We start from the raw sequence: 20,601 nt of genomic DNA on the forward strand, positions 1-20,601 counted from the left end.
GATTGAGTGCATTAAGACAAGACCTAGTGGATCTCTTATTGGCATCGATACCCGGGTCGAGTAATGCATTGTGATGTAATCCAATCGAGGTAGGAATGTGGATGTCCCTCATATGGGGATGATATCTAAGATCAAGTATAAAGAGAACTAAATAGTATTTTGCCCTATTGGGTGATGTTCCCTGTGTCCGTTATGCCCCTTTTTTTTTTTAACACTAGGACAATCGGTAATTGGTGAGAGTTACCCTGGGCAGGCCTAGGATCAAATCCAACTGGCTGCCACTATAAACCTAGGCTAGGTGGCTGCCACTATAAACCTAGGCTAGGTGCAGCAACCTGCAAGCCACACATAGCAAGATCTTATGCCTCAACAAGAGCCGAGACGTCCACTCTGGGGTCGCCTACTCTTCTAGCCAAGACACAACAGGCCATGTACTCAACGAGATTTGAACCTCCGTCTCGTGGGTTTCACCCAACAAAACTTACCGTTAAACCCCATATGTAGGTCCATAGGGCACCTCTTATTTTGGAAAATGGGGTTATGCCGGAGGAATGCTAGAAAATATATTATTGAAGGTAATAAAGGTTTTGAAACACGCACAAATTTCAATTAACCTACACTTAGCCTTGCCAATTGGCCAAAACAAATTACAAACGCTCGGCCTTGGCTGATTGGTCTCCCTGCAGAGACCAAACAAATTCAGAAACATATCCATATCCCCAACCATTCTATCCAAACCCTACAGGATCAATGAGTTTTGGACTGTGATTATAACAGGGGAGCTGCCAAGACCAACAAATGGGCACCTAACAAGCCCCCGTGTACAGCCTTTTTCTTGGACAAGTTCTTGAGGAATCTCTTGAGGCTAAAATCCATTTTCACAGACATGTCCAGATTTCCCCCCGGCTCCCCAGATTGATTGCGGATCTGGCAACTGACGGGCTTGCCGCCAAACTGGGAGCGTACTGACTGCAAAAATCCCATAAAGGGAAGGCTGATACGCCCGATTTCCTCCTCGCCGGAGGTAGTTTCCGTGTATATTGCGATCTCCAGAATGAGGAGGCCTTCCTGCTTCAGGGCAGCTTTGTCGAGAGTAAACGTGATAACGTGGTTCCACATAGGGTTGCTGCCGTTGGTTGTGTCTACTGGCGTTCTCTGCTTACTGTTGTTGTTGTTGGGATCATTGGTTATCCATGCCGCTGCGGAGGCCCTTATGTTCTTCACATCACCGTTCTTGACATCATGGGCTGCAATTAGGGTTATCTCTATGTTCTTGGCCATCAACAACACTGGAAATGGAAATGGATGGATGTTATTTTTGGAGAGGACGGAATAGGGAAAGATTTGGGGAAAATGGAAATGCAAATGGACAGATGATATCTTTGGTAGGGTTGGAGATGGCTTTATAGGCTCGTTGCACGTAATCCACGCCTTTATTTGATTCTATCCTTTCCTTTTAAGATTTTCCCTTCACTCTACTTTATTCGAATGTAAATATATTAGCTCTCTATCATGGACATACAATCCAATCCCTTTATTGGATTCCGTCCCTTTATTTATTTAAAGTAGAGAATACTAACCGACAACTCTCAACCCAAGTCATTAAAAGTCACGATTTGATTCGATCACACCCACTCTTTTTCCCATAGAACTTCGGGCATTTTCTTTCGAACAAATAAAAGAAAAAGTAAAAGGAGAGGGAATATCATGCGAGACAACTAAGAATAAAAGGAGAGGGAATATTATTCCAGAGGGAAATAAATGATAGGAAAAGAGGGACTATTAACCAAGACAAGTATGAATAAGAATAAGAGTAAAGGAGGGATTATCATTCCACACAATAAAGAAAAATAGTCTTTAACGCGACTTTTTGAAAGCTTTTCGGCGATTTTTTCGGTGAAAATCCGGCAGTAATTTATTGGAATCCAAGTTTGATAGCTAATTTCTGCAAATGAAACCGTCCCAGGGGTTTTTCAGGGTGCTGAATCCGAATATGCAGTTAAAAAACCATTTTAACTGCAACATATCATGATTTCATCTCAATTTCTTTCGCCGGATCGTCACCGGAATCTCAAAAAGTCGCATTATAGACAACTCCAAAGAAAAATAAACGAAAAAGCAATGGAGGCGTATCATTATCGATGGAGACAGGAAAGAAAAATAAAGAAAATGCAGAGGTGGCGTCAGATTCGATGGCAAGGCGTGAAGTAAGATTAATTGTGTTGCATAAGTATTATTAGACAGATTCGATCGCCAGGCGTGACGTAAGATTAATTGTGTTGCATAAGTATTATTAGACAGATTCGATGGCAAGGCGTGACGTAAGACATAAATAAAAGGCAGACTGAAGTTGAACTAACTAGGGACAGTGTCTTCACCGCGTTTTCAGTAACGCGCAAACAGTGTTGAAGTTGACAATGTATACACGGCCACGTAGTCCACCGACCGGAGGAAGAAACAGTCTTTATTAATGTTTTTTTACTTCTTTAAAATGTTATTAGGTCACCTGCAGTTGCAGTGACATATAACCACTGTGCAGTGGTATTAGTCATTCCGTACGCTTTCTTTCTTTTCTTTGGTGGTTTTTAATGTAAATTTTACTTTTGGGTAAAGGAGAAGGAAAAATTATTTTAAGGCTACGCTGGATAGAGTTGCAATGTTAAGATTTGATGACTCCAGGACGATTTATTGGTTGTTGGGTACTGAAATGCTTAATCCGTGCGAATAGGGTTGGAATTTCAAACCATTAATATGGCTCAAGCACGACTTAATGCTAGTTGGGTATCGAAATCTTTAATATCAGTAATTAGGGTTGGAATTTAGAATAAATTTATTGGTTAAATTTGATGGTTTTCACATTTTTTTACTGGTCTTTTTATTCTTTCAAAAAAAATTTTTTAGCAACTAGCTCTTGGGATAATCTATTTAGTTAGGGGTTTTTCAAGAAATTGAGAGCAGTCATTGTGAGGCTTTATAGAAAAAAAGCCTAATACATCAACCAAATAAAGAAACAATCTGTACTATAAACTATTAACCAAATAAAAAAACAATCTATAGGAGTCGTCTAAGGAGGCGGAGGAGGAATTGCCTAGATGGCCAAAAGTGGCCGGAATCCGGCAAAAAAATTTCAAAAAATCTTGTAGAGAAAGTGTTTGAATCTTGTTTTTGATGGTGGAAATGGATTCAGCACCATCAAAAATGTCTAAAACACTTAAAATTTTGAAGTTTAACAACTATAATTTGGATTTACAAAAATTCTTGCTGGATCTTCTCTAAATATAATCGGAATTTTCACTTTCCGAGCAACTCCTCAACTTCGTTAGACTATACGCAATCTAACCCAATATTTATTTATTTATTTTTTTCTTTATTTCTAACCACTTTGAGTACGAGGTTCCATGAGCGTTGGGGTTTTTTTTGTCAGTGTCTGCCTACTCGAACCCTGGTTAGGCCGCTTGCGTCAGGATCCATATGTTACATTTATTTATTTTTATTTGATTATTAACTGGTTTGGATTTTTGGCCGTCCAATGGGTTTTCCAATTGTCCGGCCGAAAAAGCCGAGACGGCCAAGATTTTTGGGCACCCAACGCACAGACAGAATGGAAAAATGGATTAATAAATAATGAAAAGATTCCAGGCAGACGAAAAAGTTAAAAAGCAAAAAAGAGCGTTTGAAGCGCGTATTGACAACAGAGCATGTTGAGATGTAATATCATCATATCGCCCACGACGGTGGGACCCACTCACTTTTCTCTGCACGTTCCCTGAGATGCGTTGTGAAAGTGAAAACCCATGGTAGAACTAGAAATTTCATGTCATTACGGGATATTTGGTATTTATTATATTTAATATTTTTTTTGCAAAATTTATTTTACACCGGTTTGTTTGAGGCAATTTTGGGTCCGTACAAAGCGATTTATAAAATTAAAGTAATTTTACGATTAATGTAAATTAAGGTATTTATAATTTAATTAAAATCAAAGAATAAAATAGAATACGAAATAAATTTGATATATAAATGAAGATTTTGAAAGTTTATAAAAATATTATATAACAAGAATTATCTAGTGGTATTGTTATGGCTAAAAAACAAAAGCAATGTCATTGCAAAGCAGTGATATATTCTTTGCTTTTATATTAAATAAAAGTTTAAAGTTTTAATTTTATATTTTATAAAAAAAAAATTAAGCTTTACTTAAAAAATGGCAACAATTTTGTTTAACCCATCAAAATTCTTAAATTCTAATATGAACCACATATCTTTATTTAAAAGCATATCTTATAACCCTCATTATTATCATTTTTCTCTAGTGATGTAATGCATTAAATATGGCATAAATGTTAAAAAAACATAAATAATCCATAAATCATAGCTATAACCCTTTCCTTTTCTTGCTCTTGAGTTACCAACTACCTCGATGCAAAGGTGGGTGTCTACAACACCATTGTCAAAGATATAATAACAACTTCGTCGTTTTTTGGAGACTGCCGAAGACTGCTAAAGCGACATTGATGATAATCATGACAGTGACCACCTTTAATCTTGTAACTACTCATTTTCTTAGATTGTCAAAGAGACTATTGTAGATCACTGAAGCAACTGCCCTGGTGACTATTAAAGCAATATTGATGGTAGTAATTTTTTTAAACGATAATATATAACAAGTGAACAAGGTTAAATAAGGTATTATTTGAGTCACTAAAATGAGGTTATTTTTTCTTACACTTACAGGTTTTTAGCCCAACCACCATTTAAAATGTTTCATACTTGAACTGTAAAGGTGGTGTAAATACACATAATTATACATTTCTAGAGACGAAATAATTGAAGAAATTTGAAGAAATTAACATGCAATTTATATTTATTCTGAACTTGAAACTCTTTTCTGATAAAGAAGAACAAAAAACTAGAATTCATTCTATGGTCAAGCAAAGAGGAACACCATGCCATGTCTAGAAGGAAAAGCTATACTGCTTACTATAATAGTCATGGAACTGAGGAACAACATGTCATGTCTAGGAGCAAAAGGTACATTGCTTACTATACTAGTCATGGAACTAAAGGAGGGTATATTGGTCCTTCAAAGAGTGCTTCAAGTGGAGAGATTATTCTTACTAGCACTCATTTTCACACTGCAAGTATCCCCTTTTCCGAGTTAAAAGTCAAGTACATGTAAGTAATTCAAAGTAGATGAATGTGATCCTCACCAAATTGGGTTTAGTATGAATGCATTTTTCATTGAGCATAAAAAACAACAGGTTCACTTATTTTGAGTAATGACTTCTTTCTCGATTAGTTTGGATCTCAGGAGAGTTTTTCTCTCTATATGCAGTTTGTCATTCTATCATTTCGAGACAACTTAAAACCTATTCTCCCTCAAATTAAGAGTTCAACAGACCACATCACAGAAAGAATATTGCTCGAAGGGCTAGCCTACTACTGTGTTTAGAAAACAAGATGTAATCATGCCCAATATTAGGCTTGACAGATAACATCTTACAAAAAAAATAATACCTGACACGGTCGAGTACTAGGTTTGAAAAGCAAGACATGATCGAATTTGGGAGTCTTGTAAAAGCATTATCTTATTGTCGTACCGGCTACAACACTCTCCAAAATTTTGGCCTACAACCAATTTCAGAGCCTTCCTTGGTTTTTCCTTGATGTTTGCAAACGCTCGAGCTCATCCCATGAGATCGTGTTGAGTCTTTGCACCCTTCTTGCTTGACCGTTCACCAGTTGTTTTTAGCATGTTGGTCGCAATGTCGTGCTTGCAGTCATGTTCTGGCTATTTTTTCGTGTGTATAAGATGTGTTCACTATGTAAGCATCTGTCGCACTCACACCCGAAATTATATGCAATGTTGCGCAAGGGTCGTCACGGTCGTTCAACGATCTATCTCAAGTGTTGCAATTGTCACTTGCATCCTTTGGTTAGTCACACTGAGCATGTTGTCTTGTTGGTTCGAGGTGTCTTGTCATCAAGCCATGTTGAGTGTGTCTTCGCGAGGTCATGCATACACGAGTTCACTCGCTCACACACAGTTATTTTGCTGAAAATCAGTCGATCGGAGCACCCTCCATCAACCGAACCTCCACTGAGCTGCACTGCGCAGTCTCAGCCCTTAGTGACCAAGCACTACTACCGAGAATTGCGCAGAGCTTGAGGCTGCCTCCCAGGCAGTCTGCACTGCGCAATCTTGGAATCGACTTGGCCGATTGTTACTTAGAACAATGTAGAAGTTGCCCAAGAATCCATCTCAATATGCGATGCCCGCAAGCCAATCCATCAAGCCTCCCACTGGTCAACCAAAGAGTTTGATTGGGTAGTGACCCCATGTTTCACTCATCCAAAAAAATGTGCAGAAGATGTCACCATGCTTGCTTCCATTTACTAAAGAAGTTGCGTAGACATGAGGGACAGGCACCTGTTTCCTGTCACTGAACTGTCTCTAAAAATTGCGTAGTTTTATCAGTCAATCCCCCTGTGAGCTGACCTGCTACTGCTCCTGAAAATTGCATAGTTTTCGTGGACTGTCCACTAGCTTCCCAACACCTTGCTCAACCCAGAAACTATGGAGACATGTCTTGCATGACTACCTCCCAGTTCTGCGTAGTTTTGGCCAACAGGCTCCCGCAACCCGCTCCCAACCTCCCTTGAGAATCTGTGCAGTTTTCACTACTAGTCCTCCCTGTTGCCCGCACTTCCTTCCCTGGAAAAAATGCGCAATTATGCCTCCCAGCTGAGCCAGATCCCGCAAAATGTCATTGTTGTTCTTGACTGCTCAACCCAGCCTCCTAGTGAACGCGCACAATTTTTCTTGACAGTACCCTAGAGGCCCGCATCCTGTCCTGAAATGTGCTTTGTGCAGTTTCGGAGCCTTGTCCTCTCTCCCAGTCACCTGCACTCAAAAATGAAATATGATGCATCATGGTAGACTAGGGGATTTTTGGATTTGACGTCGTTTCATCATGAGTGATTGAAGATACAGGTACATGGATGAGGCATGATGTGATGATGAACGAGATGAACAAGGAGCACATGCTAGGAGACTTTTTCACGAACGGATGAACACATGAAGCATGCCAAGCATTAGTAAAGAGGATACATGCACGTGCAAACATCAAGCAAACACCAAAACCATCGAATATTCCACACACCTTGCCATGCGGAGGTGAAGCTATGATACACCAAGTTCACATTAATCATTAAGTAGCACATCAACTCAACATGGACACCACCATAAGCATGAACATACCAGCACTGTCGTGTCATGCTGAGCCATGTCATGAGTCGTCTTGGCCACATCACTATTGTGGGCCATACTTTTGTAATCAATATAATTTAACATGGAAGTCCAAGAGACCCATATACAAAGTTGAAGAGTCATGTCAGTTGAAGAGTCGTGTAAGTCAAATAGTCATGAGAGAATTCAAAGAGTCACAAGGGTCAAGTTCACCCTTGGCTATATATACCCCTCATTTGTACATGCAGAATACTTTTCACCTTGACTCCTACCACATAGGATTGAGATTTTGAAGTCTTTTCTTTGAGGAGTGAGCAGTGACTCCAATGCCCTGCTATAGGGGTTAGCGATGTATGGTGTACGAATGTGTCTTGGAACTTTCTCTTAATTCAGAAGCCTGTAAACAGGTCAGCATGTTTTCACACATGTATTGTATGCATTTGTAAGACTATTCTTTTTACGCTTGTAATTCATATTTCTTTAACCTGTATTAAAACGATTGGACTATTGCAGTTGTTTTAGTGCATATGTTGTTGGAAGTGTGTTGTATCAGTTACTAACGTTGTCTCGCCCGTGTGGACTATTTTTCCGAACACTCGATAGATTCATTCTTGTAAACTTGTTATAATGACCCTTGCACTCGTGTGTACTATTCTATTGGGTGTTGTACATGCTATCTGTTCACTTTGTGTTGTGACTATCGCATCTGTGTGGACTACTCCGCCAGAAGTTGCGCATGTACTTTTGTGTTGTGTGTCTCTAACAGAGTTGGGACTATTCCCTTTTGACTTGAGACTCACTCTCACCCTCTCGCTCTAGATTGAAAGAACTTAGACACAAGTTACACTAAGCACTCACTAGGAAAATGAACCTCGCTTTTTGAAGACTACGTATACCACTTTCATGTGCTAACAAGAAAGAGCTAAGAAAAATATTTAAGATAATGGAAACTGAACCATTATACCAGATGGGAGTCCTACACCAAACGGTGTGAGGTCTAGTTGGGAATTTATACTGGGGAGATCCCCTGAATGTTGGCGGGTCTAGAACCATCAAAATTTCTGGTGCTAGAAGGAGGGCCGCTAGTTGTTATGGCTAAATGTCCTCTCCTTGCTACCCATCAATCATATGGTCAAGACAGTAACTCGCACTCCCTCTCACCTATGCGCAACTCTAAAATTGGTTACTCCTCACCTCCCAAATGTGAACACAAAATTTTGTATCAACACCTTTGCTCTGTCTGTCCCATCACCCGTCAGTTTTCCGAATAAGTCGGACTGATCCCAGGAATACTAGATCTTCCATATGCATCAAAGAAGCCAAAGACCACTCCCACAGGAGTTTTTGTCTCATCAGTGGAAGAAGAAGTTCTTGCCAATCTCGAAGGTCTAGCAGAAGCTGTTGAGAACGGAGAGGAACCTTGAGTCTTCTAACAAGGAGAATAGGACACTGGTGATCTTGGGCTTAGAATATGGTGGAGGAGGGAGAGGGGAAGGAAGTGGAGGGGACAGAGGCAGAGATGAACTAACAGACTCAGAGTCAGAACCATTACATTCTGAAGAAGCGGAGGAGGATGAAGAAGAAGAAGACATGGCTAACCGAAACTTGGAATGGACAACTCAGGGACCATTGGCTCTCCCGGGTGTTTTGCATAGGATGCCAAAGCATTCGAAGAGGACATTGATAAAGTATGACCTTGACAGAATAGTGAAGGCAGAAGACCACTTGGAAAACTTCTACCTACAATTATAGATATTGGAGGTACGTTATGATGACGTTGCATGGAGATTGTTTTTGTGTACCATGGATGGCTGAGCAGCAGTATGGTATCACAACCTTCCTATCAACTCCATCCATAATTGGGGTACGTTCAAGAGAATGTTTTTGGAAAAATTTGCTAATGACAAGACCTCTGCAATGTTGCTCAAAGAGTTGAGCAGTTTTAAGATGGAATCGAAAGAGAAATGAAAGATTTTAATCAGAGGGTTTTACACATATTGAACAAGTTCTCAATAGACACAAAACCTCATGACTCCATTGTCGATTATTATACGTCTGCATTGCCAACCAGTATTGTGTAGTTCATTAAGCGAGATGTGAAACCAATGTTACTTGAGAATTGCAAAGAGGCAATTGCTGTGGAAATGGACTTACACACGACTAGAGTTATCAAGGATGATGAACCAACAAAAGACTCCAAAGATGTGAGCAGGAAGCCCCAGGTTGCCGCGAGCAAGGGGAAAGACAAAGAAGCAAGTGACATTGAAACCCTTACTTGTGTTGTCAAGAACTTGACAATAGAGGTGTCTAAGCTAAAGCAACAAACAATCAAGAAAATCGCGAGTAGCCAACCTCCCAAAAAATAGAAGGGGAGCATGTCATCAGGCAGAAACTGCTTCCTGGCTAAAACTGCATAGAGCTGCAGCTTAGTGTTCCAGATGGAAATGTGCGTGAACTCCAATTTTTTATCATTCCATGAAGACCGTCACTCGAAAGGAACTTGTCCGGAATGGAAAAGAGTTGCATACTCGATATGCAACAGTTTGACAAATGTGGTAAACAATACACAGTTTCAACTAGAAGACGAAGTCGATGAAGAAGATGTTGCATCTGATGAGGCACTAGGTACTAGGTAGGTGATCAACATGTATCAATTCTCGCATGCAACGTAGAAAATGAACATCGAGAAGAAATCCCAAAATAAAAGTGGTTGATACAATCATAAAAGTCAAGGGGCTCCCCCTATGGTTGGGAGATGCAAGAAAATCTTGAACTATTGAAGAAGGTTGATCCACCAATCGTCCCAAAGAATAAAGCACAAAGCAAGCCCGAGAAGACAACTACAAACAAGAGTACGTCCATGAGAAGTAAACTTCATAACACTCCTCTAGATAGTATAGACAAGAGTCTAACCCTGGACATCTCAGTGAGTTTACCTTCCCTTGATTACAATATTTTGGAAGATATGAAGAAAACTCGTGCAAACATATCTTTGTTCCAGTTAGATAAGATCTAGGGTCAACAGGATATTCTGTTGTGCGCATTGGGGAAAAAATCCACAGACATCACAACCTCTACTAGCAAGGGAGCAAGCCCATCTCCCAGTTCACTCATAGATGTGCTCAACACACTCTAGATGGAAGAAGCAAACCTTGGTTGCCCTCCATTCTTTCTATCATTTGAAATTTTTAACTGCAATGTTCACAACTGTTTGGTTGACTCGGGCGCATTAGCCAACGTCATGCCACTCTCCATTGCCAAGAAAATCAATGCGCAATGGAGCAAGACATCTGTGTAGATCATACAACTAGATCAAACATGTGTACCAACCATTGATGAACTTTGAGATGTGATCATCTGACTATCTCATGACGGCTAAGTTCACTAGTGCATAAAAATTGTCATTGTGGACATGCTGGAAGTGTATGGCTTACTGTTTAAGAGAGACTGGTCTAGCAAGTTGAATGGGTACTTTGCCACAGACTAGTCACACTTATGGCTTTCGTACCAAGGAAAAAGAAATCAAATCTGGGTGTTATCTGAGAGATACATGAAGCATAATTCCACTCCCATTAATGGTGATAACAAATTGTTGTCTTTCGTGAAACTTGTGTTTGGAAATTTCCTCTTGGAAACACAAATAGGGTGTTATCTTGCATAGCTAGCCCCAACCCCACCAAACACACAGTTGGGTCTGCCTCCTTGCCCATCTGATGGAAATGAAACATTTACAGTACATTGTAACACTAATAGCAGTAGTAGTAGTAGTAGTAGCAGTAATACTAGCACATTAAGCAGTCCATGTATAGACGAGTTGTGGACCATGTATTTTGACGGATCAAAGACACAGGATGGCTCTAGATGAGGGTGTGTCTTGATAGACCCAAAGCACATGAAACACTTGATCTCAATCCACTTGGAGTTCGATTGCATGAAAAACACTGTTGAATATGAAGCACTCGTATTGGGCTTGCACAAAGCCATTAGCCTCAATGTTGCCATGCTCAAAGTGGTGGGTGATTTAGAAATTGTGGTACGACAGGTACGTCACACCATACATTTTTTATCACCTCATATCAAAAGTTATAAGCAAGAGGTATGGTGACTAATCTCTAACTTCCAAGCATTCAATATCATTGTCGTGCCAAGAATGCGTAATGGAGTTTTTGATGCCTTAGCTAACGCAACTGCTAGGATGACACCTCTTAGATATTGGTTTACTGTTGAAATTTTGTATAAGCCTTCTATCCCTGATAACATAACTAATTACTTGTTTTTGATGATGATCAACAAATATTGCAATTCATGGCTAACGTTGATGTCTTCAAGGACACAACAATTGAAGAAGATGAGCATGAGCATTCTCTATGAGTCACAACTGAGGACAAGAAAGGCAACCTCATCCCCAAGGGTGTGGTATGTCTCGAAAATCTCTATGACTTGTAAAAACTCTTTCAAGGACCAAGGAAAAACAAAACCCACAGTTTTACCATGATGTACAGACATATTAACTTGGGGACAAAACAAGATCTAAATTTCATCAATCTCGGTACATGTTGAACACAGCAGGAGCGGCAAGCCTTTGTCCGCTTGTTCAAACAGTACCAAGATGTTTTAGCGTGGACATACGATGATATGAAAATATACGACACACGAATAATCCAACATGTGATTTTGATCAAGGAAGGGGTCAAGCCATTTCAGCAGAAGCTGAGAAAAGTACATCCGTCACTTGAACCCCTCATATAGAAAGAACTGACTAAGTTGCTAGATGCACATATCATTTATAGTGTTTGTCATTCCAAGTGGGTTTCTAAATTAGTTCCTATACATATGAATTTCGGGGAGATACACTTATGCGTTGATTTTCAAAACTTGAACTGCACCTCAAACAAAGACAATTGCCCCATGTCGTCAATGGATCATATTTTACAAACAGTATCTAGGGCATAAATGTTTTCCTTGCTCGATGGTTTTCGAGGATATAACTAGGTTCTAGTAGCGGAATATGATATATTGAAAACTACCTTCCGTACCAAGTGGGGTACGTTCACTTATAGGAGAATTACATTTGGGCTCGTGAATGTAGGCGTAACCTTATAGCCCGCCATGGACATCACCTTCTGTAGACTTATCAGACAGAGCGCAGTGGTGTACCTCGATGATGTGATTGTCTATTCTAGAAAATGCTCAAACCACATACGCCATTTGAAGAAGATATTTGAGCGATGACAAAAATACGGGATATCCTTGAATCCCAAAAAGAGCATATTTTCAGTGTTGGAGGGGAACCTCCTTGGGCTCATCATTTCCAGAAGTGGGATCAAGGTTGATTTGGACTGAGTTCGGATGATTACACAAATTCCTCACCCAACCAACAAGAAAGCAATGCAGTCCTTCTCGTGAAAGATAAACTTCCTCCGGAAGTTCATCTCGGATTATGTGATTATAGTGAAACCTATGCAAGATATAATCAAGAAGGATGCAGTCTACAGCTGGGGAAAGAAGGAAACGAATGCATTCACCTGTATCAAATATGCTATAGCATATGCGGCTACACTTTATGACCCATATTTTAACAAGGATTTATTGATATACACCTTCACCTCCGACAACTCGCTTGTGTAGTGCTCACTCAGAAGGATGAGCTAAACGACGAACATCCCATATCCTTCATGAGTGCAAGCACGCAGGGACCTGAACTTAACTACCCTGCTATTGACAAACAAGCATACACAATATACAAGGTGGTGAAACACTTCAGACCTTACTTGCTGAAGAACCACTGCACAATCTTTATGCCACACCCAACAGGCCGATCACTGCTTGTAAAGAAAGAGTTGGGTGAAAGACGTGTGAACTAGATGACAAGCTTGCAAGAGTATGATCTTCACATCAAGACAATTCACACTATCAAGGGTCATGGTCTCTGCAGACTTGTAGCTGAAGAAGTCCATGCACAAGAGGAAGAAGAAGAGCCCACTGGTGGGGAGCAAGAAATCGAGATGTACGATGTAAAGCGAGCGCCACCCACTTCATGCGGAAACTCTTGGTATGAAGATGTGCACCAATACCTTGAATGTGGCACCATATCCTCTCACTTTTCCATGAGACAGAAGAGGGCACTATGCCTCAAAGATTTACCTTATCAGTTGGTGCACGAAGTGCTTTACAGAAAGCACAGTAACATGATTTTTCTCAGGTGCCTGGAGGCACATGATTCGAAGAGGGTCTTGCATGATCTGCATGATGTACCAGCCGAGGGCCACTTTTCGAGAAATACCACTGTGCACAAAGTTATGCAAGCCAGTTTCTACTGGCCCACATTATTGAAGGATGCTCGGTCTGTCAACGATGCGCCAACAAAACACGAAGTTTAGCATCCATGCTTCACCCTGTTGCAGTGAATGAACTGTTAAAACGGTGGGGCCTCGACATCATTGGGGAAATATTCCCACATTCATCAAAACAACACGCTACATCTTGAAAACTACAGATTACTTCACACGGTGGACAAAAGCAGTTCTGCTTAAGTAAGTGAATGACCAGGAAGTCATCAACTTCCTCCAATAGAACATCATCTCATAATTTAGCATTCCGGTATCACTTGTGTTTGACAATCCGACTTACTTTTCATCTTTAAGGCTTTATGATTTTTCATTGCAATATGGTATCCTTCTTAAGCACTCATCTAACTACTACTCACAGAGAAATGGTCTCGTAGAATCTACAAACAAAAAACTTATCTACATTATCAAGGAGACCATTTACTCTAAACAATGTAGCTCAAACTCTGCTTTGACGAATGCTTTATGGGCTGACTGTGTAACACCAAAACCCTCTCTGAACACTTCACCATACTTCCTAGTTTATAGGAAAGAATCCATCCTTCCGCCAAACATCTACTTGCCTATGCTCCAATTGTCCCAAGAATCCCAAGACAAGCTTTGTTTGCTAGTTCAACGTAGGATGGAAACAATTCACAAGTTGCAGGAAGAAAGGGTGAAAGAAAGATAAAAATTTACACTCCACAAGAACCGTATCAAGATATGGTTTGACAAGAAGTCTATAGGGAATGCTAACTTCAATGTGCTTGACTTAGTCTTGAAATGGGACAAACCCTATGAAGATAGAGGCAAACATATGAAGTTCCAGTCCCTATGGATTGGTTCATATACTGTTCAGGAGAATATTGGCCCACACACGTACCGTCTGCAATCATTTGACGGGAGGATTGAAAACCTTTTTGCCAATGACCAAGATCTAAAACACTACTTTCAGTAAGCGGGGGCCGCGCCCCATGCCATGTACATAGTTTGTTTACTGCTTGTTGAATTTTCATTTTTCTTTGCAATTTTTGCCTCATTTTGTTTAGTTTTCTTAATACCAAGTTATTTTTGGTTTTTCAATAAGTGCTACCCTCTACTGATTTCTGGCTTTTTAATGAGTATGTGGCTGATATCTAAAGATTCTTGTGACAATGCATCATTTGGCCAGTCCTATGCCTGTCTTCTATGTGCTTGGTTATAACCTTCGGTTGATGAAGCCTTGATGGGAAATACGATCCATCTGCAAGGGAATCTTTGGTCCAACCATGAATCTGTGTCCAAACTGGGAAACCCCATGCCTATACTCAGTCTTCTGCTATGTGTGTTCAAGCTCATCCAACTAGTAGAAATGGAGAAGGGGAAAATCTAAACGAGAAAACCTAAATCACAGGTATTACATGCTTATGAAGGAACAACCTCTTCTGCTCTCAATAAGTCAGGATCCCTCTTCTACCCCCAAAATAAATAAGTGCCTACGCACAATCCTCTTTTCAAAATACAAAGGAGAAAGAAGAGAAAGGCTTCCTGCACAGAGAGGTGAAGCATGCAACTCCACCGGGGTATTGACTAGGCTCACTGGCAGTGGAGCAATGCATGTGTTCCTGCGTGACTCCACCGGGGTACTGTCAAGGCCTACTAGTAGCGGAGCAACACCAGAGATGAAAACTTATACTCTGAAATTTTTAAACTCGTGAGCCAAACTACCCTTCCTAATTTTTAAACAATGTGATCAAGATGAAACTTGTTGTTGTGTTTGACTGAGTTGGAAAAAAATGAACCATGTCTGTCCATGGGGTAAGTAGTGAAGCCAAAGTCACCCGCACAATGATTCAATACACCCTAATGGACCAAGGCCCTATGTTGTCAATGGACCAAAACATAGAAGATGGTAGACAACCAGTGTGTTTCCAAGTGTTGTCGCGGCTGCAACACCCTCCAAAATTTTGTTCTGCACCCAATTTCAGAGCCTTCCTTAGTTTTTTACTTGATGTTTTCATACACTCGAGCTCATCCCATGAGATCATGTTGAGTCTTTTCACCCTCCTCGCTTGACCGTTCACTGGTCATCTTTTAGCATGTTGGTTGCAATGTCGTGCTTGCAGTCATGTTCTAGCTATGTTGAAGGTCTCTCTTTATGTGTACAAGTTGCATTCCCTATGTAAGCATCTGTCGCACTCACACATGAACTTGTATGCAATGTTGCACAAGTTTCGTCGTGATCATTCAACGATCTATCTCAAGTGTCGCACATGTCGCTCACATCCTTTGGCCAGTCACACTGAGCATGTTGTCTTGTTGGTTCGAGGTGTCTTGTTTTCAAGTCATGTTGAGCGTGTGTTTGTAATGTCACGCATACAAGATTTCACTCACTCACACACTTAGTCATTTTGCCGAAAATATATTGACCAGACCACCCTCCATTAGGTGGACCTCCACTAAGCTGCACTACGCAGTCTTAGCCCTTAGTGACCAAGCACTGCTACCCAGAATTGGGAAGATCTTGAGGCTGCCTCCCAGGAAGTCTACACTGCGTATTCTTGGAATCGACCTGGCTGATTGTTACCTAGAACAACGCAAAAGCTTCCCAAGAAGCAATCTCAATATGCGCTACCCTTAAGACAATTCATTAAGCCTTCCGTTGGTCAACTAGAGAGTTTGACTGGGTAGTGACCTCATGCTTCACTCCTTCAAAAATTTGCGCATAAGCTGTCAGCATGCCCGCCTCCACTGACTAAAGAAATTGCACAGACATGAGAGATAGACACCCATTTCCTATCGCTCCACTATCTCTGAAAATTGTGTAGTTCTGTTAGTCAGTCCCCCTGTCAGCCAACCTGCTGCTCCTCCTGAAAATTGCATAGTTTTCTTGGACTGTCCACCTTTTTCTTGACACCCCGCTCAGCCCGGAAGCTGCGCGGACATGTCTTGCATGACTACCTCCCATTTCTACGTAGTTTTGGCTAGCAAGGTCCCGCAACCCGCTCCCAGCCTCCCTTGAGAATCTGTGCATTTTTCACTGCCAATCCTCCCTATTTCCTGAACTACCTTCCTGGAAAAATTGTGTCATTCTGCCTTCTAGCCGTGCTAGATCCTGCAGAATGTCAATTTCATTCCGAACTACTCAACCTAGCCTCCGAGTGGCCTCTGTGCAATTTTTCTTGCTAATGCCTCGGAGCCTTGCATCCCAGCCTGAAATGTGCTTTGCAAAGTTTTGGAGCATTGTCCTCTCTCTCGGTCACCTGCACCTGAAAATGAAAGATGATGCATCATGGTAGAGTATTGGATTTCTAGATTTGACGTTGTCTTGTCATGAGTGACTGCAGATACAGGTTCATGGATGAGACATGGCGTGACAACAAACATGATGAACAAGGAGCGCATGCTAAGAGACTTGTTCGTGAACGGATGAACACATGAAGCATGCTAAGCATCAATGAAGAGGATACATGAATGTGCAAACATCAAGTGAACACCAAGACCATCGAAGACTTCGCACACCTTTCCATACGGAGGTGAAGCTATGATACACCAAGAGAACACTCATCATTCAGCAGTAATACAGCTCAACATGGACACCACCATCAACAAGAACATACCAACACTGTCGTGTCGAGTCATTACATGAGTTACCTCAGCCACATCACTACTATGGGCCATAGCATTGTAATCAATGCAATGTAATGTGGAAGTCCAAGAGATGCACATACAAAGTTGAAGAGTCATGTCACTTGAAGAGTCATGTAAGTCAAACAGTCATGAGGGAAGTCGAAGAGTCACAAGGGTCAAGTTCACCCTTTGCTATATATACCCCTCATTTGTACATGAAAAATAATTTTTACCTTAGCTCCTCCCACATAGACTTGAGAGTCTATAGTCTTTTCTTTGAGGAGCAAGTAGTGGCTCCAACACCCCTCTATTTTATTTGTTTGTAAGACTATTCTTTGGATGCTTGTAATGCATGTTACTTTAACATGTATTAAGACAATTGAACTATTTTGGGTTTTTTAGTGCATATGTTGTTGGAAATGTGTTGTATTAGTTGTTAACGTTGTCTCTCCTGTGTGGACTATTCCGCTAGACACTCGACATATTCATTCTTGTAAACTTGTTATAATGACTGTCGCACTCGTGTGGACTATTCTGCTTGGTGTTGTACATGCTATCTTTTCACTTTGTGTTGTGACTACTGCATACATGTGGACTAGTCTGTTGGAAGCTGCGCATGTCCTGTTTTGTTGTGTGTCTCTAATAGTGTTGCGACTATTCCCTTTCGACTTAAGACTCACTCTCACCCTCTCGCTCTATAGTGAAAGAACGTAGACACAAGTTACACTGAGCACTCACCAGGCACATGAACCTCGCCGTTTGAAGACTAAGTATACCACTCTCATGTGATGACAAGCAAGAGCTAAGGTAAATATTTAAGATAATGTAAACAGGCCATCATACCAGATGGGACTTCTACACCAAACGTTGTTAGGTCTAGTTGGGACTTCATACCAGGGAGATCCCCTGAATGTTGGTGGGTCCAACACCATCAACACTTACCCATATGGGTTGGGCTCTCATGTTTGTCAACCTTGACTCGTTATAAAAAAATGGGAATCTGGTAACAACTATTATCTTGAATGGCTATAGAAAAAATTGGGAGTCTTTTAGAAAGAATTACTTAAAAGCATGAACCTCACACATTAAACCACGGTGAAAACAAACAATGAAATAGTTTACAAAACTACCCTCAAACAAAAGAACCAATTATAGTGCACACTAATGCAGGAGCATCCACCCACCCCAAAATGAAATTGGTTTTAGGATGTTTCCAGAAAAGGTGTTGGTAGTCATTGAAAAGTATACAAATTCTCTAAATTTATGTAAAATGAAAATAAAATTGTAAGCCTCTAGTAGATTAGCTCGAGTGGTTGAGATTCCTTTTGTTAGAGTTCGTTAGGATTTTCTTTTCTTTATGGGTGATAGCATGGAATTGGGTTACAATATGTAGCAAGTGAGGACATCGTTAGGTGGAAAAAAAAGGGGTTTGATGGAGAAATTTAAGTGCTTGATTAAATCATTTTTAAGCTCTCCATTGAGTTTCTGGAACGCTAAAAAAATAGTTCTATTGAGAATTAGAAGCAAACCCTCTATCCAACATTTATATACTCGATCGAGCCATTATTTTCTATTAAAATCAGCCCGCAAAATAATTAACAACTTGACCAAGAGTATTGAAACTCGATCGAGCAAATGGAGCATAGAGAGTCCAACCAACCTAGCTAACAACCCTGCCATAGTCCCAAAGGCTCAAACAAAGGTAGGAATTCTATCTTTTTTGTCTTTTTTATTTATTTAGTTTTTGCAAAATTAAACAAATTAATTTAAAAAAAATATCATACAAAAACTATGAAAACCACAAAAAACCATTAAAAAATTCAAAACAACTTAGAAAACCACAAAACCAACTTAGAAAACCACAAAAAAAAACCTTTAAAACAACTTAAAAAACTACAAAACCAACCTAAAAAACCACAAAAAAACCTAGAAAACCAAAAAAATAACCAAGAAATAACATAGAAAACACTTTGAAACCACAAAAAAAAAACTACAATTTAGGTTTTAGATTTGTTCTTATTTGCAATTGTAGCATGTTTTGTTCATTATATATATTTCATCATTTTGAATGGTAAAAATATTATTTTTTATTATTTTAGGTTTTAAAGTTTTTCGCTAGAAATGTTGTGAAAAAAAAAAATCATTTTTTATTTAAAATGAATTTTAAATTTCTAACAAATTAGACCAAAAATATACCCCAAAAAACTCCAAAACATAAAGCAACCAAACTATAATCAATAAATAAGTAAATTAAGAATTTAAAATTGACATGATAAATATTGTTGCTCGTGATAAGCCTTTATTTATCAAATAAGAAATTTTATTATTTTAAATTTAAATTAATTTACATTTTAAATATTTTTAAATAATAAATATAGTATGGTTAATTTAAAAAAAAATATTAATCTTTGAAGTTTAAAAAAATTATTTAATTAAATTATATATATATATATATACGAACAACATGTCACTATATAAAACAAAACATTTAAGTTAGTTATACATAACATTTAACTATATATAGTTATACATACTATTGTAACTATAACATAACATACTATATTTAACTATAACATCATATAGCTATATATTATAGTTTTATATATAAAATATAACATAACTTAGTTATGTAACTATTTAACATAACATATTATATATATATATATATATATATATATATATATATATATATATATATCATGTTACAACATAATGATAACTATAGTTCATAATATAACTATATAACTATATAAAGTGCATTACTATTTAAAACATATATAGGTATAGATCATTTAACACACACACACACACACACACACACACATATAAGTTCATGTTTCAACAATGTATCATTGATAGATATGTTAAATCCATCATGAAAGTGAATTCGAGTGAATAAAAACATTTTGACTCTTTTCTAATTTGTACCATATTGTTTCATTATGTAGTGTGTTGTACAACAAATATTGTCTTCATGTGCTTGCACCTGGTACGTGTCATGTGTCATAGTCAAACAATATAAGAACTTAAAGTTTATTGGAGTATTTGCTTGACATGGAATTTTATTAGTTTTGCAAATAAGTTTATTTTAATTTTTTACATATATATTTACATATTTATGCCCTATGAATAAAATGCATTATTTAGAAATAGGAAAAAGTGTGAAGGTAGATTTGATCATTTCTTTCGATTGTGTTTACATGGAACTCAATACTTTGGTTGATAAATTATCAAAGAATGGACTCTAAATTTTAGGAATTCAAGTGAGATTATTCTACTTGAGTTTAGAAATGGTTTTTTCTTCAACACTTTCTAAGTCAATATTTTTTTCTTGGATTAATTTATATGTATTATATGTAATATTTTAGTCAACATTTTTTTCTTGGTTTAGTTTGTATGTATTATATGTAGTACGCG

At 39.0% G+C, this 20,601-nt stretch overlaps 1 protein-coding gene across 1 annotated transcript; it reads right to left on the minus strand.

Moving 5' to 3' along the window:
- Positions 1 to 768: 768 nt before the first annotated feature.
- Positions 769 to 1,281, minus strand: LOC149200117 (protein SRC2-like). The gene has a single exon (XM_089400853.1). It carries the CDS (start codon positions 1,279 to 1,281, stop codon positions 769 to 771), a length of 513 nt encoding a protein of 170 aa, XP_089256979.1.
- Between the last annotated feature and the right edge of the window lie 19,320 nt (positions 1,282 to 20,601).

This window comes from Pinus tabuliformis, chromosome 2_1 (genome assembly GCF_031772625.1).
Source record: "Pinus tabuliformis cultivar Carrire ecotype Pingquan chromosome 2_1, CPIR1, whole genome shotgun sequence".
Lineage (NCBI taxonomy): Eukaryota > Viridiplantae > Streptophyta > Pinopsida > Pinales > Pinaceae > Pinus > Pinus tabuliformis.